Source organism: Labrus bergylta, chromosome 3, assembly GCF_963930695.1.
Source record: "Labrus bergylta chromosome 3, fLabBer1.1, whole genome shotgun sequence".
NCBI lineage: Eukaryota > Metazoa > Chordata > Actinopteri > Labriformes > Labridae > Labrus > Labrus bergylta.
The window spans coordinates 23,922,557-23,944,521 of record NC_089197.1 but is presented as its reverse complement, the minus strand read 5'-3'; the positions used below and the strand labels follow the sequence as shown (position 1 = coordinate 23,944,521).

The window sequence follows — 21,965 nt, the reverse complement described above, 5'->3', positions numbered from 1 at the left end:
TAATAGGGTACTCGCATAATTTTTTATTTTAGTAATATATAGTTTTTGTAATTGAGGATTACAAAACATCCGGGGGCACTGTAAAAATCAGGTCATTCAATAATCATTTTTATCTACTTTTGTTCAATTTAAGACTAAAATGTTACGAATAATACAAGTAAATTATGAGCCGATTTAGTGAAAATAATAAATTGGCCAAGGGCAGTCACCAAAAGAGCCAGCAGAGGTCGGTATGTATCCACAGAGGTGAGCAGCTTTTCCATTACAGTCGTGTTTGCATTGAGTAGTAGGGCCTACTCCGGTGCATGTGCGAAAGTAAAACCTCTCTGGATTGGCTCTGGCTCGTACGCGGCCATCTTATGCACTCTGTCAACATAAGGGCTTTACAGACGAATCAATGATTTCATCAGCTGCTCTGCCGGGCTGGTTGGGAGCTGAACCCTACCAAAAGAGTTCATACCGGGGTGTCGGTTGTTGATTTACCACGGGGAGCTGAAATTGTTGCAAATTGTTGGAGGTCCAATCATAGAGGGGGTCACTTTTATGCAAATGAGGTGTTATCAGAGTCACGTCAGCAGCAGCGGTAGAGCCGCTGTGCCGTGGTCGCCAGCAGGAGTAGGCTACAAGTAACAACACTGTCACAACTTCGCCGATAACACTCTCCCCGTACTCACGTCCGGAATTCAACTTTAGTGTTCGTTCCAGGTAAGGCAGAACACTTGTTTTTGTGTTTTGTGACACACATTTGAGACTCGAGGAGTTCGGTTTTCATTCAAGGCGAGGAGCTGTCAAATGTCTGACAGTCCGTGAGTGGTGCTCGCCTCAGCTGTCTGATGACACACCGCCTTGCTGAGTGTGTAGTCTTCCTCGCAGGAATAACACCGTTGACTTGCTAAACTTGTCCTCACTAGTTTCCCTTATGTTTTCCACTTTAAACAGAAAGTGTCTTTTGTTCTTTTCGTAAAGTTTTGTTGGGTAAATTAAAATGCGTGTGGCTCATAAAGCTAATAAGTAGGCTACCCACTCGTCCGCGGTTCTTGGTCCTGAACTGACAGCGACCAGCCGGGCTCGGTCAGAACTGCACTTTACATTTGGACGCTGTGACTGTGGGCTGGGACGTTTCACTGGCAGCATTACTTCAAAATGTAAAGGAAAGTCAGTCGAGCACCAACTAGTAGTAGCCTATTATCATGGACACCATCACTGTCGACCTCTCCATCCATCTCCGGCCTCCGTCCTCCTCCCCCTCCTCCTTTGGGCTCAGTGAGGAAGCGTCACGACACCTCTTGAATCCCTTGTCTTTCTAAGTGACGCTCCGGTTAAGAGCACGTGTGAACCGTCTGTCCAAACAACCCCGGGGTGAAGGAATACTCTAAAAACACAAATGTCCTGCGTGCATTTACATTGTTTCATACTTGACGAGCAGTTGCGCTCAAGGCAGCGCAACAAATTGCCGCGTCGCTGACTAATTAAACACCGCGCTGCAAAGAGCTGAAGCCATTGCTTGTTGAAGATGAAGAGGATGCAGCCGACTTCAGAGGTGAGCCCGGCAAGTCCTTAGGCTAATGAAGGCAAAATGCTCCACCACAAGCTTTAAAGTCTCAAAGAACCTGTCGCCAAGAGTGTCAATTCAACAGTTTAAATGTTTTGACTAAAAGTAGGTCCATGCGCGTGAAGTCACAGCAACAGTTTCACATTTTATCCCAAATGTGACAAACTTAACGCGTGCATCTTTAGTAATGTTCACCTATTTGGATTTAGGCTTAATTGTGCTGGTTTTAAGTTGGTAAACGGAGGTGCTCATTGTGTTATTCCCCAGAATTCAATGGCGACCTACAGGTACAGTTATGTTCACAGGTGTTGTTGATGGGCCCTGTAGGGCTTTTGCTGCACGTGAGTGGATAATGCTGGCAACGTCACGATTGTGGAGGAAACAGCTGGAAGGCGGATACGTCTGTGCCCCAGGGCCAGATTCGGGGTGTTAAAAGGTTGATGGGGCTTAGCTAGCAGGCTTAGGGATAGCCTACCCTTGAAAAATCCGCTGGAACGAATTTCTTACTTCTTCTCACTTAGTCACCTCCGCGAGGCTAAGTCTTCAATTTATCTTATAAACAGAATCTCTGTCAAAAAAGTCTTTGAAATATGTTTAAATGAAACATATTAAACAAAGTTGAGGGTTACTGGTTTGTTAATTAGAGGAGAGGACACTGGCACATGGTTTTGTTCTTGGCACAAACCAAAATAGACTCATCACTTTAATTGAGAACATCTCAAATGAGTAATTCTCATTAGAGAAGGTTTAATTATCACTCATGTTTGACTTTAAGTGGTAGTTTTCCATCATGCTCTAATTTTTACCCATTGACATTCATGCACATTTTTTACTAAATATTCTTACATAAGTACTATTGGCTTTCTCTTGTCAGGCAGTCCTCACATTTTTTTTGTCTTTTAAGTGTTTTACAAATCATCTGTATGTTGCTTATGAACATAGTCATCCAAAGGAGAAAAACGTGACAAGAGACAGTCAGATTGCAGGAGAGTCCCATGATTCCCCAGGAAACAGAATAGTAAACAATGCACATGCGTGAAGCTGAACTGGGGCGTACAACCCAGACTGAAAACAGGAATGACTTCATGCCTGTGTGAAAAGATTTGTATTGGTAAATGTTGACATTAGTTCCTGGAAGACTGGCAGTGTTTAAGGAATGTGCCTATCTGCATGACAGTAAGCCATGAAAGCAAGTGTATTAAACGATAACACCATTTTAAAAAAAAAAACTTATTTTGTTTGGTTTGTGATTTAAAATTATTTCAGGCTTAATGTTTTGGGAAAATTTGAATTATTTCACCCTATTCTAAATGGACTGCTGAAATAAAGCATACTACTTATAATTAAATTAGTTTACCAGTATAAATCAGGTTTACAACATAACACTGGGATTTACCTTGCAGCATCAGTATCACCTGTACTCAGTCCTCAATTTCTGGGATATATTCTATTCAGACAAGTATGTTTAAAAACCTTTATTATCAGGAATGATGACAGAAAATGCCATATTCCTTCCCATTTAATCTTATCAGCCTGCCTATAATTTTGAATCTAACAAAAGTATCTCTAGTGCACCTGAGATACTGAATAAAATGTCTGTTCATTTGGGATTCTGTGTGCCTGGGTTCATAGCAAGTCAGCATATAATAATGACTGACCTGGGTAAGCGGCTGTCATCTTCAGCTTGTCTGTGGTTGCAACACACACACACACACACACACACACACACACCACACACACACTCAAACGACCTCATCTGCCTGTGTCCCTAGCTGTTGAAATTCTATCAGCTGTCTGCACCTCCCACACATTCTGCAGTAGCAGGGCAGGCAGCTTCATTGGTTGTGGTGGTGGGGGGTTGAGGTGCGTTTTTGTTGAGGTTCTTGTGTGTGTGTGTGTTAAATAGGAGGGGTTATAGGAAGATGCTCCTGATGGCTGACGGTTGGTTTGAACCAGCTGCTTCGCTACACACATGAAAGGCAGTCTTGATGGATAATTGAAAGTGCCAAATTTATCTCAGATCCCTTTGATCTAGCCATTACCTGCCATTTGAAAGCATGGACATTCATGCATTTATTTTAAGGGAACTGATGATTAAAATAAATCGTGAAAAAATATGGACTAAATGAGGTGTCATGTCATTTCACTGGAAATGATTTATGTACTGTGTGTAAATCATTGATTATGATGACTCATTTGATTGTAAACAGTGTTCTGATGTTTATGTAGACCATACTTTACTTTGCAATAAGTCACTGTTATTATTTTCTCATATCAAAGTTGATATTTATGTTCGTGTCCTTTTGTTTTATTTTTGCCAGGTGCACAATATAATGGACATGCTGTAGCTTTGGTCACTGTGAGGCTCATTGGGACCAGATTGGATCCAGTGGAGTTTCAAAGGTTCCAGTTCACCTCCAGACTTTGCAATGGACTTCTTTAATGACCCCAACCTGTTTGTTGGGGGCTTGGAAGGGCTTGATGAGGAGGATTGCTTCCCCTCAGCTCCTTCACTTGTGGATGAGCTAAATCTCAGTGCTGACTTTGAGCCACTCCAAGTAGGGCCTCTAGGGAAGCACCAAGACATGATACCACCAATTTCAACCCAACAAACCATGCCTGTTTATGGTGAGCAGATGACTCACTACATTGGTATAAAGGGACATAATCCTATGGGCCAGGCTTTTTCTGGTACACGGGGTCAAGGTGGTGGTGGTGGTGGTGGTGGTGGGGGCATGATTGCAGATCAGCATGGCCAGTACCACAATGTTGTCATGAGCCAAGCACCTCAATCCAATGGGCTATACTGTAACAGTGGCAGTCCAATGTGGGGAAACCAAGACCAGAATGGGAATATGTACCACCCCTTGTCTCAACATGAGCAACAACAGCTTTGTCACCAGCAGCAGCAATTACATGTCCGACAACAACAAACACCACAGCAGCAACATCACCCGTCTCATCATCCACATCAGCAGCAGCAGCTGCATCAACAGCAAAGTCATCGGCAGCAGCTGTTAAACCAGCGCCAGCACCATCAAATGAACACACAGACTTTGTCTTTGCAGCAACAGCAGCATCATAATTTCTCTTTTCACCAGGGAGGTCAATGTCACGTTCCCCATACTCAGCAGGTTCAGCACCAATTAGCTGTAGGAGGACCAAGGTTCCACTCAAGGGTTCTACCAAATAAGCCTTATTTGGATCAGCAAAATGCTTCTTTGGGTGAGACATGCATACTACCACAGCAGCAGCAGCAGCAGCAGCAGCAGCAGGGTAGCTACCAGCTACCCAAGGGAGGTCAAGCCTTCTCTAGAGCAGTACCGGAAGACCCTAACCTACACTTTCCCATGCATTCATCACCTGTGATTCACTCGCTGCCCACATGCTCTGTCAGTTCTGCCACTGCTTACCAAGCGGCTCAGTACCCTGCCTACCCTGGAGAGCCAGAAATACCCCCCCTCAGCCAGCAGTCTTTGTCCACGGCCTCTGAGTCTAGGCCCACAATCACCTCTGCACCCCTGACTTCTACAATGCCTGAGCTATCAGGGACAGCAAGTCAGTTTTCATCCACAGCTGTTATGAGTCAGCAGCGCACTAGGGCATCAGTCAGTCTGACAGAGGAATGTCCTTTTCGGGCCCTACATTGTTCTGGAGAAACCCAGGGAAACTGCAAGTCATCTGAGATGTTTGGCGAATCAATGAGCTGCTACCCCAGTACAGTCAACCATCTGCCTTCCGAGCAGCCTCAGAGCTGTGGGCCTATCAACACTAATGGATACAAAGCAACAGGAGACAATCTCCTGCAATCACAGGCTCAGGATCGAGACATGGAAGGCCTGGAGCCTCCTGATCTACTGCCTGACCTAATGCCCCAGCTGGAGGCTGCTCTCAACCAACAGGATGACTCCAGCTGTTCTTGGGCCAAGTCCAGGCAGGAGAGGGGAGATGAGGAAAGGACACCCCTACCTGTTGAGTTCAAAGGAGGGAAGGTAATACAGTGCTAAACATTTAAGTATGTGTTACTTTATTATAGCGCTGCAGGCAATTTTAGCCACACTGCACAGGAGTAATCATTTAGGGGAATTGTGGTTGGGTGAAGGCTAATACATTGAAATTAACTGAAATATTTAGAAGTTATCTCGACTGTGCATATCAATGTGTATCAAAGACTAATTCTTTGCTGATTTAGTGTGATCTTCCCAGCCTGGCAGAGAATCTGGCCATTCATGTAATGTTTAACTAACTATCCTAGATAGCACATGTGCTTGTGTGGAAGGACACATTCAATCAGTGGTGGAGTTGGGGGAGGTGGAGAGGCTCCACCTAGAGCCATCTGAAAGCCTGCTGAATATGATAATGGTCTGTCCAGCTTGGCCTGTATCTGCCCTGTATTTCGGCAGCAGGTCAGGCCTGATTAGGCTGAGAGTGGCAAGAGTGTCTTCAGGACTTAGCTGTAAGCATACTTAGGGCTATATCAAGATGTGGGTCAGGGCAAGCCAGAGGCACTTGCACACTGCTTCGCTGGAGTGTGGGGGAGGTTGCACTCAGTTGTGGAAGCTGCCACACTTTCTGAGTTTCTGTATATGTGTTTTTCAGTGCACGTGCACATGCGAGAGAGCAGGCGGAAAGAAAAGAGCGTGGTGGAGGAGAGTGGTTGGCGCTTCAGGGAGGGGGAGGGGTTTGGAAGATGGAGAGAGCAGGAGCCCATGGAAAAAAAAAAAAGGAGAGCTTATGAAAGAAAGGGACAGAGAGGAAGAGCATGAGAGGGAGAAGAGGAGAGGGGGAGGTTGGGAGAATGCATTAGCTGGCTGTAACAGGCTTCAGGCGGTTCCTGGATCTTAGTTGGATAGTAACCTAGCAGCATCCACACAGCCTCCTGGCCCACGAGTGACACATGACCAGCAGCAAAGCAACAGATGTTTCTTCACAGTCTATCCTTTTAAAAAGGCATGATTTTCAATTAATCCTGTTCTTTTTTATAATATACATTACACCAGAACCATTACTAATATAACATGTACCAACAATAAGAATCAGAATCAAACCAAATAAAACACATTTCTAGAGGGTTGCAGAAACAGAGTATCTTAAACTGGACTTATAGACATTGAAAGTTCCCAAAGAAATATTTCACAAAAAGATTGGGCCTCATTTACTCATATCTGCGTACAAATTGTTCTTACTCTGTGCATAAAATAAGTGCAATCGCAAAATCATTGTCGGGATTCATGACTCGTGTGTACCAGCCATTTTTCTTCTCTCCACCTTGCATATGTTAGTGAATCACAATCATTCTAAATCCATAGGCGTGTGCCCGCAACCCGCAATCATCATACTACCACACCCCCATCTCTCAATAGGACATCCGATTGGCGTATCAGCACGAGAGCGGTGAGGTGGAAACAAGCAGAAGTTGCAAGAGATGGCACCAAACAGCAAAAAAGATCGGTGTGTCTGGAGGCTTAGATGCCGTTACAGTGAATTACATAGTTGCAGTAATTCGGTACATGCATTGGCAGTCGGCATCAGCTGATAAGCCCTTCGTCATACTCTGCACACATGTTTTGATGGTCTGATGCGCTCTCTTCTGAAGGCATGGGCTGCAATTTCTTACAGAATGGCTGGATCTTTACACTTTCTTAGATGTAAATCAAAGTCATGTACTGTATGTTCCCTGCATGCACTTAAATAGGCTCCAATTAATAAGCTGGTTTTGGTAACAGATGCGATATTTCATGGCAATATTAGTGGGAGTGGTCAATGATTTCAATATGAACATAGTCATATTCTTGATTGTAAACTCTTTTATTTAAGATGAAATATTTTAGATTAAAGAAGAATAATAAGGATGAAAAGGATACATTTTTTAAAGGTCCCATATTATGCTTTTTCTGGTTTTATATGCTCTTTAGTATGTTTTCCAAGTGTCCTGTGCATGTTTAGGCACATCTATGTGGAAAAATTCAAAGTCCGCAGAAACACGGCTTCTCCTACGTCCTCCTGTTAGCTGTAGCATTAGCTGCATGTAACGCTCGGTTTCAGCCCCCCTTGACAAAAATTTGTCAGTGCAGCGTCATTGTCAGTGTGAGATCACTGATCTAAGCCCATTGGCTCGTTGTGGCAAGCCCTGCAGCTCATGTTGAAATTTCCGAGAAGCGTGCTGAGCAACTGACCAATAACGACAGAGCTGATCGGCAGACCAATCAGAGCAGACTTGGCCCATGTGGGGTCTAACAGTGTGGGCTCAACAGAGTGCAGCTGACGGACTCAGAGTGTAGAGGGAGCAAGGAGGAGCAGTACATGAAAACAGACAATTTTTTCGAACTTTTAGCTATTGTGAACGTACAAAAATAGGTACATAGATTAAATATATGAACCCCAAAAAGGGCATAATATGGGCTCTTTAATACATTTAGTCAATGCATTAGTAAATTCACGTTTTTACATATTGTCTGTGAAACATGTAGGCTATTTGAAAATTGTGTTTTCGATGGCCCGCTAACTGGCAAATCTGACAGTCGTTTTTAATTCCACTGACAACAAATACGTTTTTCTTTGACATTATCTCTAAGAACCAACCTTTTCAGTCTGCACCAATTCATTCATTATTACAATTTTACAGTCTCTGTTTGAATGACTCTAATCTTTCTGATCCATCTCATAATTCAAGAAGAAATGTGTTAGGTCCTGCCACTTTTGAAACTATACACCTATGCCCATGAGACAAAACACACCCTGTCTGTTGAGTATTACTTATTATCCCCCAACAGACAGCAGGCCATAAATCAACAAGTGGTCTGCCTAACCAGAGCTCATCCATACCGGCCATTTGCCCACTGCAAAGGTCCTTGATTGAAATGAGGCCATGAACCAAAGGCAAACGAGCAAGCCTCTCCCTTTCTGTGTCAACATCCAGCCCTGTGTTGATGCTTACAGGCTGACTGTGCTATTCATGTGCACTGATGTGTGAAGAGCCTGCTGATGGTGTGTTTGCTGAACAGGCAAGGTATCAGGGGATCTGCCCACTCCTCATTTCTGTGGTGAATGTGGCTAATTAGGATTTCCAATTGTTTAAATGGTCAGCTGCAGCTGTAATAAAAACACACAGTTCAAGATTGAATAGTTGTCCCATGTCACAGTATTTAAATATTAATTTGGGTAAAACATAGTGTCTTTTGCAATGGATCTGATGAACAGATGTGTGTTGAACTTTAGCCAGTCATCTAAATAATTACAGTGAAATGTTTGTAAAGCTTAAATGTTTTCATGTCAGCAGTCTGTCTTTATAGTCAGGAGGTTAAGAATGATTTATTCCAGGTTGTTTTTAAAGTGGCAGACAAAATATTTTTTTTTAGATCTGACATGTACATGTGTAAACAGACCTTTGTGAGTTATATTGTAAATCAATGCTTTTTGTTTTCAAGCCAGATAATTACAGTTCTAAACTCCCTTAGGTCACTGTAGTGTCACATCCTGAGCTGCTTACTCCATAGCTAGGCAAGAGTGGTCTACAGACACTGGTCAAACATTTTAACATGGATACGTGCTAGACCAACAAAGTTTGTTCACATAAACAGTTCCACAGTTGTCTGGAGTGTGTCTGGTTGTTCCTACCTTGAGCAAATCACTATCTAAAACTTAAGTTTGTGGCAAATGAAGCAACAGTGTGCCATATTTATTACAAAATCTCTGCAGAGGAGGGCAGCCAATTGGTGGAAGTGTGTGTCACTGTGGGTTGCACAGGATAGATGAATCCTGTAAAAACCTGCTAGAAAGCCTGTAACATTAGCAACATAAAATCAATTTATGGCATTTATCAAATGCAGTGTGTAGAAAGATATTTTTTATACACTGCGTTACTTTACATAACTTTTCCATTGAAAATCCAGTTGGAGTATTGTCAACTTACCTTTGCAGATTGTGGTTCTGCAACAGCGCGGTAACAAACTTCCTATGTTATTATGACATAGTACTTGTACTTTTCATTCTCATCCGTGTTATTGATTGTCCTAGTGTTAGTATTTTGATTCACAATGCATTACGTCCCTGTGGAGGTGCGAGAGGTGTGGCTTTTCAAATAAAAGCCCCGCAGTAACATACGAGTGATGCCACTCAGGCTTTGTCCATTAATATTTACAGTCTATGTGCAACAGTAGCACATTCAAAACAAGTTTTTCTGTTGTACACTAAGTAGAGTAGTGGTGTCAGTCCTTCCCTTTGGAAATTATAGGAGCCATCATTTATATGTGTAACTTACATGGGTTACTATGTTTGTTTTGCATACAAGAAACTAGTGACTGGTTATGGACTGCATAACTCCAAAATCTGTGTTATGTAGCTGATCCTTAGTATGTTAATTTCCTACTTTCTACAATATCCTTAAATGGAGTATGTTATAGTTTAATGATTGCAGCAAAGTAAATAAATGCAAAAAAAAGACTATAGTTAAATACATTTATTTTGTCTGCCAGTTACATTTTCTGTCTGTTTTAAAAGCGTGTTGTTTCAGATGTGATCTTAGTCTAATGGAAGTTTTATCTGTTCTGGAAAATTTCTACATCTTTTCTCTTGTCATGCCAGTATTCTTACTACTACTAACTCGAAACTACTGTATGGCTAATGATGACCAGGGCTGCTGTAGCCACTACAGCCCCTGGCAGTGACACTGAGCAATAGCCTCCTCCCTGTCTGCTTGTGTTGCTGGGTTAGATTTATTATCTGAATGGGTATCGCTGTTCACTCCTCTCTACCCTGCCTTGGCCTCTGAGCTGTGTCACCAGTATGCAACTTAGAAGGTGTGTGTGCATGCACTTGCAAGTAGGATAAGTGGTGTATTGGTGTTTGATATAGCTTTGTTGCTTACTGACCTCTCTGAGGTTCATACAACTCCTAACAGGACAGGGCAGGCGATGCCATAATAAGCCCTGAAACTTGACTCCTTGCATCACCCTGGCCCTCACCCTAACACCCACATGCACCACACACATAGACATTTTGCACACTCGCATTAAAAAAACAAACCTTGGGAAACCTGCCGCTTCAGTGGCCACATGGTGATAGGCTGTGTCATTCACACGCTTTCTCTGATCACCTCCCCCAACTCCATTCTCTCTCCCTTCCTCTCTGTCTCTGTCTCTGTCTCTCTCTCTCTCTCTCTCTCTCTCTCTCTACCCCTCCACCCCCTCCCTCTGGCTCGCTCTGTCAAGTGCTCTGTCTGTTTGCATCTGGCCTCATTGGCCTGTCTGATTGGAGGCCTGCCAGATAAGAGAGGGAGGCGGGGGATAATGAAGGGTCAGAGGTAAACAGGAAGTCAGGCGGTCTCTGCTCTGGGTCGGAAAGGGAGGGCTCAACTGGGAGGAGCTGGTGTGAGAAAGAGGGAGGAGGGAGTTGTACTTGGATTGAGTGTTTCAGGAGCATGTGGGAACGCTGCCAGCCCAAAGTGCACAGTAGGTCTGAATTTAAAGTATGCTCTTTTATTCTGCTTTGCTGTCCTTCCTTCACTCTCTTGCCTCTTTCTCAAGGGATTAAATGGCATTGAATATTTTTTGCGGGTGAAGGGTGAGTGAGTGCTAGCCCAGCAGTCAAATATCAAGGGTTTTTTGTGTATATGTGACTGGAATGTCATGTTTTTGTGACAAGACAACCTTCTTTGACATGTGTTGATGTTTGACTGGCAAAGAAACTGAAAGGTTAAAACACAAGTCTCTCCGGCTTTAGAAAAACTCTTGAGCCACTTTTATATTGTTTTATTATAGCCTCAGTGTAGGGTGCAACAGAAGACTGTATAAAAGGAGTGCATGAAGGAGTAATCTAATGACCCCTTTGTCCTTGTGGTTACAACTGACACAATGATTTTTATGTTGTGGTGTGATGAAGGGATTGTCTGAAAAAGAAAAATGAGCTAGAACACCTGAATATTTACTCGAGTTAAACTAATTTGGCCATTTTAAAGCTAGTCAAGTCTGAATTTCTGTTCCACTTGATACATGTCTTTCTTTCACATAGTTTGACTTTGACAGAACTTAATGTCGGTCACATTGTCGACAGAGAAAGCAGTTGGCCTACTGGTTACTGATTTGTAAGTTTAGCAAACAGGTTCATGTCAGTAGGAAGTCGTTAGCTCGTTGCCATGGACGCCAGGGTTGTAAGTCGAGACTTTGTTTATTGAGTGTTGTGCTTGTATTTTTGAACACTCTGTTTCTGTTGACAAGGCAATAAAATCAACTGATACTCGCTTGTTAGCTTTTGAAAAAAAGGGTTGACTGTCTGAACTGTCATCATGTCCATATCTGTCTTCACTTGGAGTGACTGAAGTTACAATACTCTAAGGCTGACAAAAGGTGAAAACACAAAAACAAAATATAATACTGGTTGTAAACACTTTTTCATTTTTGACATAATTTCTTGTACGGCCTTTAAGGATGTATTCAAATAACTGATCAAATGTGGTTTTATATTTCCTCGGTTTTAAAGCCCCTTTAAAAAAGAGTGGTAGTTATTGATATGTTATTGTCTGGTTATACAGAAGTCACTAGAGTCTTGGAGCCATATACTGTATAGTCCTATTGATGTACAGGCCTCTTTTACTTTGTGGATTAAAATGTGTTTCTAAGTTCGAACTATAATGAGTGTAACGAAACATCGCCACCTCTATCAGGACCTGTTACCTAGATGTGGCCTTTTGTTGTGTTCGTGCACTTCTACTTCAAAGAGCTCTACTTTGCTGAAAAGGGATTGACTGATTAAAAAAATAAAGAGTTTGAAGATAGTTTATATAAGTATGATACCAAAAGTGAATCAATCCATGCATGTCTAGAAACTTAAACTAGGTTGTACATAAGTTTAAAGGTATTATCTATAATCTGCTGAAAGTGCAAGTGAGCAAATGTTTTGTCAATTGAATGGACTGGTAGAGTAAATCTAGTTAATGTTTAATGTATCAAAACTACACACACACACACACACACACACACACACAACTTTTTTAAAGTGAAAGTATGCTAGAATATTATATCAAAAAAATAGTGGAACTTTATTTTCAGTTAGATAAAAAATAGTTTGACTTACCTGCAAACAATCTTACATGTCGTTCTCACTGACTTTTCCAGCAATGAGTCATTACCATGATTTGTTATTGAAGTGGTTTTATGCTGGAGGAATACAATCATGTAATAAATCAGTCAGGAAAACTATTGTCATTGTTAATTCATTTATTGCAAAATGGGCTGATGACTCTGCTTTAAGGATTCTCCCTGGGTTAGCTGAGCAGCATGCCCCCCCCCCCCCTAGAAAGGAGGAGGCTGGGGTTGTGGAGGCAAAGCTTTGCGAGAAGCAGCTCAGTATGAGCAGCAGTAGTGTAGCAGGGATCTGTGAGAAGGAAGTCATATTTAAATGGATTGTCTAGTTATGAGTATGGGCTGTGATTGGTTTGTGGGTGATTAGAAACAATGATTCCATCAACAGGCTGTCAGCTGAAATACAGTTGGGGCATATGGTTACATTGCCCTGCAATGAACTATAGCACATAGCTTCAATACATATACAGGTATCAGAACCAGATAGAGACAGGGACTCAAAAGCAGACTCACACGTGGCTGAGTTCAGGAAAAGGCAGAGTTTAATTACAGTTCAGGTCAGTACACAGGAAGGCAAATCTTCGAGGCCAACAAATCCAAAGGGAGCAGGCAAAAGGCAAAACAGAATCACTATAAGTCTGGTAGGAAACATGCTGGAACAAGGTGACACACAGGAACACACTACGAACTGGCAACATGAGGGAGGAAACGCAGGGATATATACACACAGACAATCAGGGCAGGGAGGCTCAAGGCAGGAAAACATGAGGAGCAGGATCTGAAAGACAGAGACAAGGATAAGTACAAAATAAAACAGGAACAGACAAAAATACTAAATAAATGAGTAAAAAACAAAACATGACACTAGGTAACTTTACGGATCCTGTCAACAGGTGAATAAAAAACATTTCACAGAGGATTGTGAGAAAGTGACACATAATTTTCTTTCAAGCGCTTCCTTTAGTTTTTTTAATGCGTTTAACCATCAACTTCCTCAGTCAAGTCTTTTAAAAGACATTTGTTTTTATCACAATTTTCTATCAGGAAGCACTTGACTTTATTTCCATTGAAATGTTTTCTTCGTCATCATTTGTCTTTGTCTTCCAATGCAGCAGTCACTCTGATTGTCATCATGATTGGCTGTACTGACATGAGTGGATTTGTGAGTATTAACATCCACAATGGATAAATGCAGAAACTAAAGATATTGAATCAATCCAATGCACACCTACACAGCTTTCTCTCTCCGTATAAATCATTGTAGGCTTTATATGGTCTTTATCTGCTTGTGTCTGCTAGCACACTAAGAGTTCATAATGATTTGGCTCACAACACATACATCAGACTTATCCTGCTTTTTTGTTTGTTTGTTTTTTACATTTTTTCAACAATACATTTTAATTCAGATTCATGGATGCAACATGTTATGCATTTGCATATGCACCAGATATGCTTTACACAACCCTATTCCAGGCATATACAGAGTATATAGGACACTACCCTTTGGTAAAAACACAACATTCCTTGCAACAGCCTTCTTCCTCACAGTTCAAATAGTTTTGATATTTTTCGAATGCTTTTGTAAACCTTTAGGTTTATTGAATAGAGGTTGTCTTGTTCATGATTTTTGCTTCTTTTGTTGTTGTGAGAAGCCACTCTAAAGACACCTGCTGCTCACTCAAAGGATTGAAATCAGAGCAGGGGGAAAATAATCCTAACTTCAATATATCCTTAAGGCTGCAGGCCGATTACTGACCACCTCTGTCTTGCTTGTTTGCTGATGAACGTAGCTGCGTCTGTGTGAGATCCTTTTTTACACAGGCAATGGCCCTTCTCTCACTTTGCAAATCTTCAATAATGAAGGAGTTGTTAAGGTCTGGCAGTCAGCCCCTCGTTGAATTCACCCTCCTTCTCATCCTTCCAGCTTCTCTGTCCTTGCACAGTCTCTCTCTCTCACTCTCTCTCTCTCTCTCTTTCTCTCTCTCCGGCATGCTAGGGATCTCCTCTCAGCTCCTCTCTTTAGTTTGCACCAGTATTCCTGTAAATGAATGGCATCATCCGGCTTGCTTGTTTTGCACAATTCAGCATCACTTCACTGCCTAGTGTCTGAAATGTATCTCTGATTCAGAGAGCGCTGCATTATTACGCAGTTCATCCAAGGCTTAAATCAAGCCATATAGATGAAGGTTTACGGTTTCTGTTTGTGACACCGCATGTTATCATACACAAAAACCATAAGCTGGTCAATATGCAAAACACATCTCTTTTCTGAGGAACAGATGAGTCATATACAGCACCTGCACAGCAACAGTCACTAATTTATAGCCCAATGCTACTTTTGGGTTCATGTTGTCAGGAGAAGAGTCTCATTTCAAAGGATCAATGAAATGCTGTAAGTTTTCTGTGATAAATTCACATTTCGGAATAAGAAAATTTGTTTTTTGTAAAACATGAGTCGGTTTTCATTTGCTTCGGATATTGTTTATATTGTTAAATTGTATTTGTACTCAGAAGCCATGCACTCCTGATAATTCCTAGAACATCTCTGGTATGCTGCCTCTGAAACCTTCTTTAGTTGGTTGTTCACAAGGGGTTTAACGGTTTTTGTATTTGTCCCTAAGCGTCACGATTCAGACGTCACGGTTTAGACATAAGATTATGTCTCAGCAGAATAGAAGTTCATCACACATGGCAGTATCTACACCCCAATCCAGAGGTGCTCCTAACTGTATGCTAACTTCTATTAAACAACAGACAAAGAAGAAGCAGACACAACAAAGAAGAGTAATAAACGATACAAAGATGCCACGGCAGGAGTGAGGAACATGCTAATAAATATTAGATGGCATCACCCAGATGTGCCGAGGCAAAATAAATCAGTTCATTTAAGACAAATGAGACCTGCAGTTTGGAGTAGGGAACTGTGTAAAGTATCTACAATGACACAGCCTGCTGGTTTGTGAATCACAAGTCAGCTGCTAATTGAGAGGGATGTCCCTCAGTGGATGGATTGCTGCTCGCTACACTTTGGCTGATGCTTGCTCTTCTTGCACACCATGCTGACCCCTAAAATATCATCCTAGTTCTTGCTGAGTGAATGCCCCCTGAGCTGACACGTAAAGATGCAAGAAGGGCAGAGTTAGAATCACTGCCTGCTCTTCCCTGTCACAGGCTCTGATTGGCTCAAAGCCAGGTTAAGGATATACTCTGTATTCTGCACACACCTATAACTTAAGTCACAGCTGTTTTACACAGTAGTTGGAGACCAGAATAAGGTTCATGAGGAAGCCAAAAGGAATCAAGACACAGGACAGATTAGACTCAATAAATTTACAATTTTAAAACTTTTGTTCCTGGCTTTTCTAATTTCCCCTTTGTGTTTTTGGATTTAACTAAATGCAATTCTTACTGTACTGTGAAGTGATGGTGGTAAATGTCTTCTCTCTTTACCATGCAGTCTTGCTGTCTCCTCACAGTCACCCCCTAGTGTTCAATCCTGTCCTAGCCAGATGTCTAGGCACAACATGCTGTACCTGTAACACCTAACATGGATCTGTCTGCACTAATGAACCTTTTAGTTAACAGTAGGAATGGCTGTGCTGAACTTGATTAACTTGATGAGGGAGTTAATTAGCTTATTGAATAATTAGGAGCTAATGTTCTGCCTTTGTTAAATCCTGTTGGATTTGAGTTGCTTTGGACTGCAGCAGTGACGTCCCAGCTCATAGTGGACCAAGTAGTTGTATCCACTTTACTATTTATTGATATACTATTAACCAAACATTAAATAGGCCTGTAAAATCAATTGAATTGTAATCCCGTTCACAATTTTGGCCTTTCCACAATCAAAGAAACATTATTTATGGCTATTATTTACATATATTCATGTTGCTATCTGGCAGAAGTCATAGATTGGCTTTTTATTCTTGTACAAATTGTGTTTTTATCATCTAATTTTTTGATGCTAGTAGATTTGAACTTTATGAGGATTTTGAGCGGTCAGAAATCTGGATCTTTTTTTTTAAAGAACGAAAGTTGAATAAGATACCTGCTGAACCAGGACCCTCTCAAGCCTAAATTCCAGCAGATGCCTGTTCAGTCCGTCTCCGCTCGGTTACTACAGCGGTGCTGATAGGTTTTCACTTTAGTCAATGAGTGTGCTTTCACTGGCTTCGCTGCACTGCGTCTTAGCTTCGTCTCAGCTCCCGCAGTCCGGAGCCCTCTGCACAGACAGTAAGGCTTCTATTTTTGCCAGATGCCGGAGCACGGCGCATCAATTTACCATAGTAAAGATCGAGCCGGACGGGAAGTCAGAATCCGAAACAAAATAAAAACAGCCAGTTTATTTTAGGAATAAAACACTCCGTTTTGACGGTTCAGACCAACGACCATATGTGTTTGTTTGTGTTTTAAAATGGTTTTTATACGGTTTTATACCACATACATCTTTTTACTCTTCTGACTAAGTGTTTTTACACTACAGGTTAAATTCACCCATTCGCACACTGATGGGCTTCTATGTAAGGTGTCCATCAGTATCAACTTATCCCACTGAGATAGGTGTCTTGCCCAAGGACACTTAGGCTGCTTGTGCTGGGGATTGAACCCCTGACCAGCCGATTGAGAGTCCACTGACTCTACCACTGATCCGCAGCAGCCACTGTGACCACGGCTCGTCTGGTCAAAGTTGAGCAGGTCAGAGTCAGACTGTACCTTAAAATGCTCTGTTAGACTTGCAGCAGCTTCTCTGGATGGCAACATGGTTAGCCCAGCTACTCTTGGTCCTGAATAAAGGATCATAAATGCATGGTGCTGTATTTAATTGTTTGAGGAAGCATTGCTGTGCATCATGTCTCCTTTCATTTATCAACCCTGCGGCTGCCTTACACTTCATTGTGGCTGCAAACTGGTCTGTAGTCAAAGGCCTAATTAGTAGGGCCTTGTCTTTTTTTTTTCCAGACCTAGACTGAACAGTTTCATTAACAAAGCCATATGTATAAGATCTGGTTTTGAAGCCTCTGTTGTTCTTGTTTGTTAGAAATAAACAAAGTCCAAGTATATTGTTAGTAAAATGGCATGTGTTTAATTAAGTGTGAGAAGTGAAGGAATGGTTTAACAAAAGCTCTAGGTGAAGGTGTTAAAACATGATTATCAGGCCTTATGTTTGAATGGTATCTATGTATGTTGTTTTGTTGTAGACTTGGAGAGGAGGGCCTCCTCTCATGTAAAGTAACTTGTCAATTGAAATGTACAATAATAAAAATCATATTGATAATTTACCAAGCAGCATTGTGTAAACCAAGCAGTGTTTTACCCCTTTACACACTGCCTACAGTATTGTCATTCAGTGCACAAATTACTGTTGTTTTAAGACTTGTTGACATATTCAAGTTTATCTCTGTGTATGAGAGTAGCAGCTGGTTGTAGACTCTATGCACCGGTGGGTGCTGGCCATATTCTCATTTTCAGTCCCTGCTAGCTCTAAGCTTTCATTTCCCTAATGGTGACTTAGTGGAGACTCTCACGGAGGTACAGGCAAACAATAAGAGCAGTGGTTATTAGCTAATACGGTCCCTTTGATAGGGAACTAATGGCGTGTTCAGACACAGACACCTGTGCCTCTAAAGCCAGCCTACCTCTACACACACACACACGCATGCACATACGCACATTTTTTCCACTTGCTTTCTTTTTACCAGCTCTCCTTCTTCCCTCCCCTTCCTCTACTCCCTCCCCTCCTCTTCTTCTCCCCTCCCTCATCTATTCTAAAAGGAAGCCACACCCCTCAAACAGAGCTGCCAGGCTTGTTTGCATATTAACCGTTTAGTTGCCAAGTGGCCATATGCCATGTGACTGTTAGAGCATGTGTTGACTTTTATTGTCTTTCTTTTCCTTCTTTGCTCTTTATTGGTATACAAGTAAGCCCATGCAATGAGAATTGTTTTATTGGCAACATATGGTAAATAACTTGCGCTGTGTTTTAATCCAATACTATGATAAATGTGAAGAATTTTATTTGGATTGTATATTCTTTATGCTTCTTAAGCTTAGTTTCTTCCCACCTTAACAGTGGAAATTCCACATAGTTCTGTTGTGATTTCAAAGGTTACTTAATCAGGTACACCTAAAAATGATCCAGTTGTTCTCAATTATACTGTTAATAGAATATCCATTTGTGTACCCTGGTTGCGTTATCTTCCTGTAGATTTGTTTACCTTGGAGAGGACGCTGCTGTTGAGCTCCCAGTAAGCATGTGGTTTGCTTTAAAGTCCAAACTCCAAGGCCATGCCTTGCCTTGCCTGGCAGGTGGATCCAATGCCTGTGATCAAATGGAAGTGTCTGTCTCTGTGAGAGATATAAAGCTGTAAAATGTAAAACTACACAACCTCAGTGTGATGGTGAGAAAACTTTCTCAGCAAAGATTATACCTGTGTGTTTGTGTTGATCTCTCTCTCCTCTACTGTTGCACACAAGCAGTTAATGCATACACATTAAAAATGAGGCTATTCACACCAGTTGGTTAGTTTCTTAAAACTTTATTAAGGTTATCTGTGCAGCATGAAATTTATAGCCATATTGTGTTGTGGCCTACACAGCTCACCCACATAATTCACACCAGTGAGATTTACTTGGGCTGAGAGGGAATGAAACAATATGATACATTACACACACAAAAATATACAAAAAAAACATGCGTTCCTTTGTGGATGTTATGCCCTTATCATAAAATCAGGAAATGGAACATTTCAAATGTATCAAAACATAAAATGTTCAAGATTTGTTTAGCTTTGAAAGATTTTAGATATGTGTTGTGTTGCATTGAATGACCAGTTTCACTTGTCAGAAGCAATGTATTGACATATATATTTTAAAACTAGTGTGGTAATCACTCATCCCAATTATTAAGAAAACATATTTGTGGCGTTGCACAGACTTGTTGACTAGTCCACTAGTCAACTTTACAGCTGTGTGATGAGGCTTCGTCAGATGTCAAATAATCATTTATCAGGATAGACAATCTAAAACTGTGACTGAGCAGGACTATGACAGTATGTAGGCAAACACGCTATGGTTACCTGAGTTTCTTTCTTTCCCAAGTGTGACTTTTTTTCTTTGCACTCACTTATTTGGGAGTTGTGGAACAGGTGTTATTGTTGAATACTTTGTTGCAGCTGTTGCAGCCTGCTGTTTTTTTACATGTTAACTGTCTGCTTTCAGCAGAATATACATATTTTTGTTGGTTGCAAAGCATTCCCTTCTCCCATGGTTTTATTGATAATTTCATCAGCGACTAGTTGACATCGACTTGACTATTACCACATGAATGTCAACTTAAAAGAATCTGAAGTCGTGCAACCCCCAGTTTTTTTTATAATTTCAAGACAGGGCGTCAAAAGCACACCCCTTCCTAGCTTCTTTGTATGTGTCTGGCAGTCCTGATTCCCCTGGACAGCTCACATATTAAAATGTGTGCAGCTGCATGTTAAGTAAACAGTATGCTGACTGTTATAGAAGCCTGTCTCATTTTGCAGAGTAGAAGATTTCAAAGCTGATGGGGCTCAGGCCTGACCCAGTAGTGTTGTGCTCTGTACCTGGCTCCAGGCCAGCCCTGTGTCTCTGCATACTCCCAATACCATGTGCCAGCCGGTGCACATGGCCCTTGCATCATGGTGTCAGTAGTCCCCTGAGAAGCTGGCTCACTCCTCCAAGATCTCTTCTGGGACACAGGAGCGCTGCATGTCCTGGAAACTTCCTAGTTTCTCCTTGACGTTTTTTTTTTTTTTTTCCCCCCACAGTGCTAACAGGGTGACGAGGCTTTGACCTCTTGAGGGCTTGAATCCAGTTGTTAGACTCTGGACACTGTGTCTGGTAGAGTAAAGGAGAAGAAAGTCTGATGTATACTATGTTTCTAATTTCTTTCTATCTGCAACTCTGTGTGCTGAATGTATCAGGATACCTATGGGAACTAGTTAATCAATTGTTTCAGCTAGCCTTTCTGCATGATGCTGTTCCATAAATAAATCATAAACTCATTGGCAGTGACCTTCATGGGTACAAAAAAGCGTCAGTGTTGACAATCTGTGGTGTGAGAGAAATCCAGTACTTTGGGGGTTAAGTTGTGAAAGTTAATGTAATAACTGCTAGCACCATCTGCTGGCCTACTTCCCTACAAAGAGAGAGAGAGTCAGAGAGTGAGCGAGCGAGCAAGAGAGAGAGAGTGAGAAACGAGTCTGGGTTTTAACGACATCTCTAATATTCATGCTGATGCATTTTGCTGCTTTGTGCTTTCATTTTCCGCCGCTCTGCCTGCCAGAGTCTCGAGCTCGCCATACACGCCCCAGCCAGGGAGAGGGGAGGGCAGCGAGGGAGAAGTGGGAAAAAGGAGGAAAAAACAACCAGCCAAACAAGCGAGCAAGCTAACACAAAAGCCTTTTTGTGTGTAATAAATGGAGGAACCTACCTTATCCTGGCTGGTGGAGAAGACGAGGTGAGGCGCGAAAGGGGAAACGGCAGAGCAAGAAAGAGTGAGAAATACAAGGAAACGGCTCAGAGAAAACAGAGAGCCCACACGAAAGGCAGGCGGAAAGAGGAATCAATGAGAGGGGAGGAGAGAGGAGGCAGGGGAAGGCAACTCTGACACACACACACACGCTGAGAAAAGAGTGAGGGAGACTTGGATGAAGCCGGACGACGGCGAAGCAGCACGCAGCAGCAGAATGAGAGCTTCCTGGACTGCCACGCACCTCCTCTACCGCCCACAGCGTTGCTCCCTCATCACCCTGTGAAGAGACAAACGAGGGCGAGAGAGAGAGAGAGCTCCCATGCGCTCCTCTTGAGCCCTGCCCGCTGGGGGAGGAGGAGACGCACAGCTCCGGCGCTCTCGCACTGCCCGAGGAGAGAAGCTGACCGGGGAGGAGGAGGGGAGGCAAACCAGGAGTGAGGGAGGGGAGGGGGGGACAGCCACAGTTCTAGGAAGAGTGAGAGAAAACGACTGTTGATACAGGAAAAAGAGTGCTTTTGAGAGGAAAGCTTGAGCAAGCAACAGAAAGAGGAGAAAAAAAACCCGGCGACAGGGCAAGGCTTTTGTTAGCCGGTTGGAGAGGGGGGAGGAAAGAGGAAGAAAAAAAACACCATGTCTACAGTGAAGAGGCCAAGAGGAAGGGTAAGTGAGCTGTGCTGAGAGCTGGGAGGGAGGAGGGACAAGGGGGAGGAGGAGGAGGGGCCGGCAGGAACTGAACAACCTTCTTTGCTACTGGCTCATGCTGCACTGCCGCCATCTTGAACTCATTGCTGCTTTATTTTCCTCCCCTCCATACTCATTTGCTCTGCTGTGT

At 42.3% G+C, this 21,965-nt stretch overlaps 1 protein-coding gene across 5 annotated transcripts in view; it reads left to right on the top strand.

The window, feature by feature from the left end:
* The first annotated feature begins 599 nt into the window (after window positions 1-599).
* Window positions 600-21,965, top strand: part of chd9 (chromodomain helicase DNA binding protein 9) — a 67,923-nt gene continuing 46,557 nt past the window's right edge. For 2 of the 5 annotated variants that reach the window (XM_065952998.1, XM_020640378.3), the window contains exons 1-2: window positions 601-705; window positions 3,874-5,544. In XM_065952998.1, the coding sequence (XP_065809070.1) occupies window positions 3,982-5,544 (1,563 nt within the window). In that variant the 5' untranslated portion in view covers window positions 601-705; window positions 3,874-3,981. Of the gene's footprint in view, window positions 706-3,873; window positions 5,545-10,880; window positions 11,002-21,610; window positions 21,794-21,965 lie in introns of those variants that run through there. The other 3 variants (XM_065952999.1, XM_065953001.1, XM_065953000.1) reach the window with 3 other exon arrangements.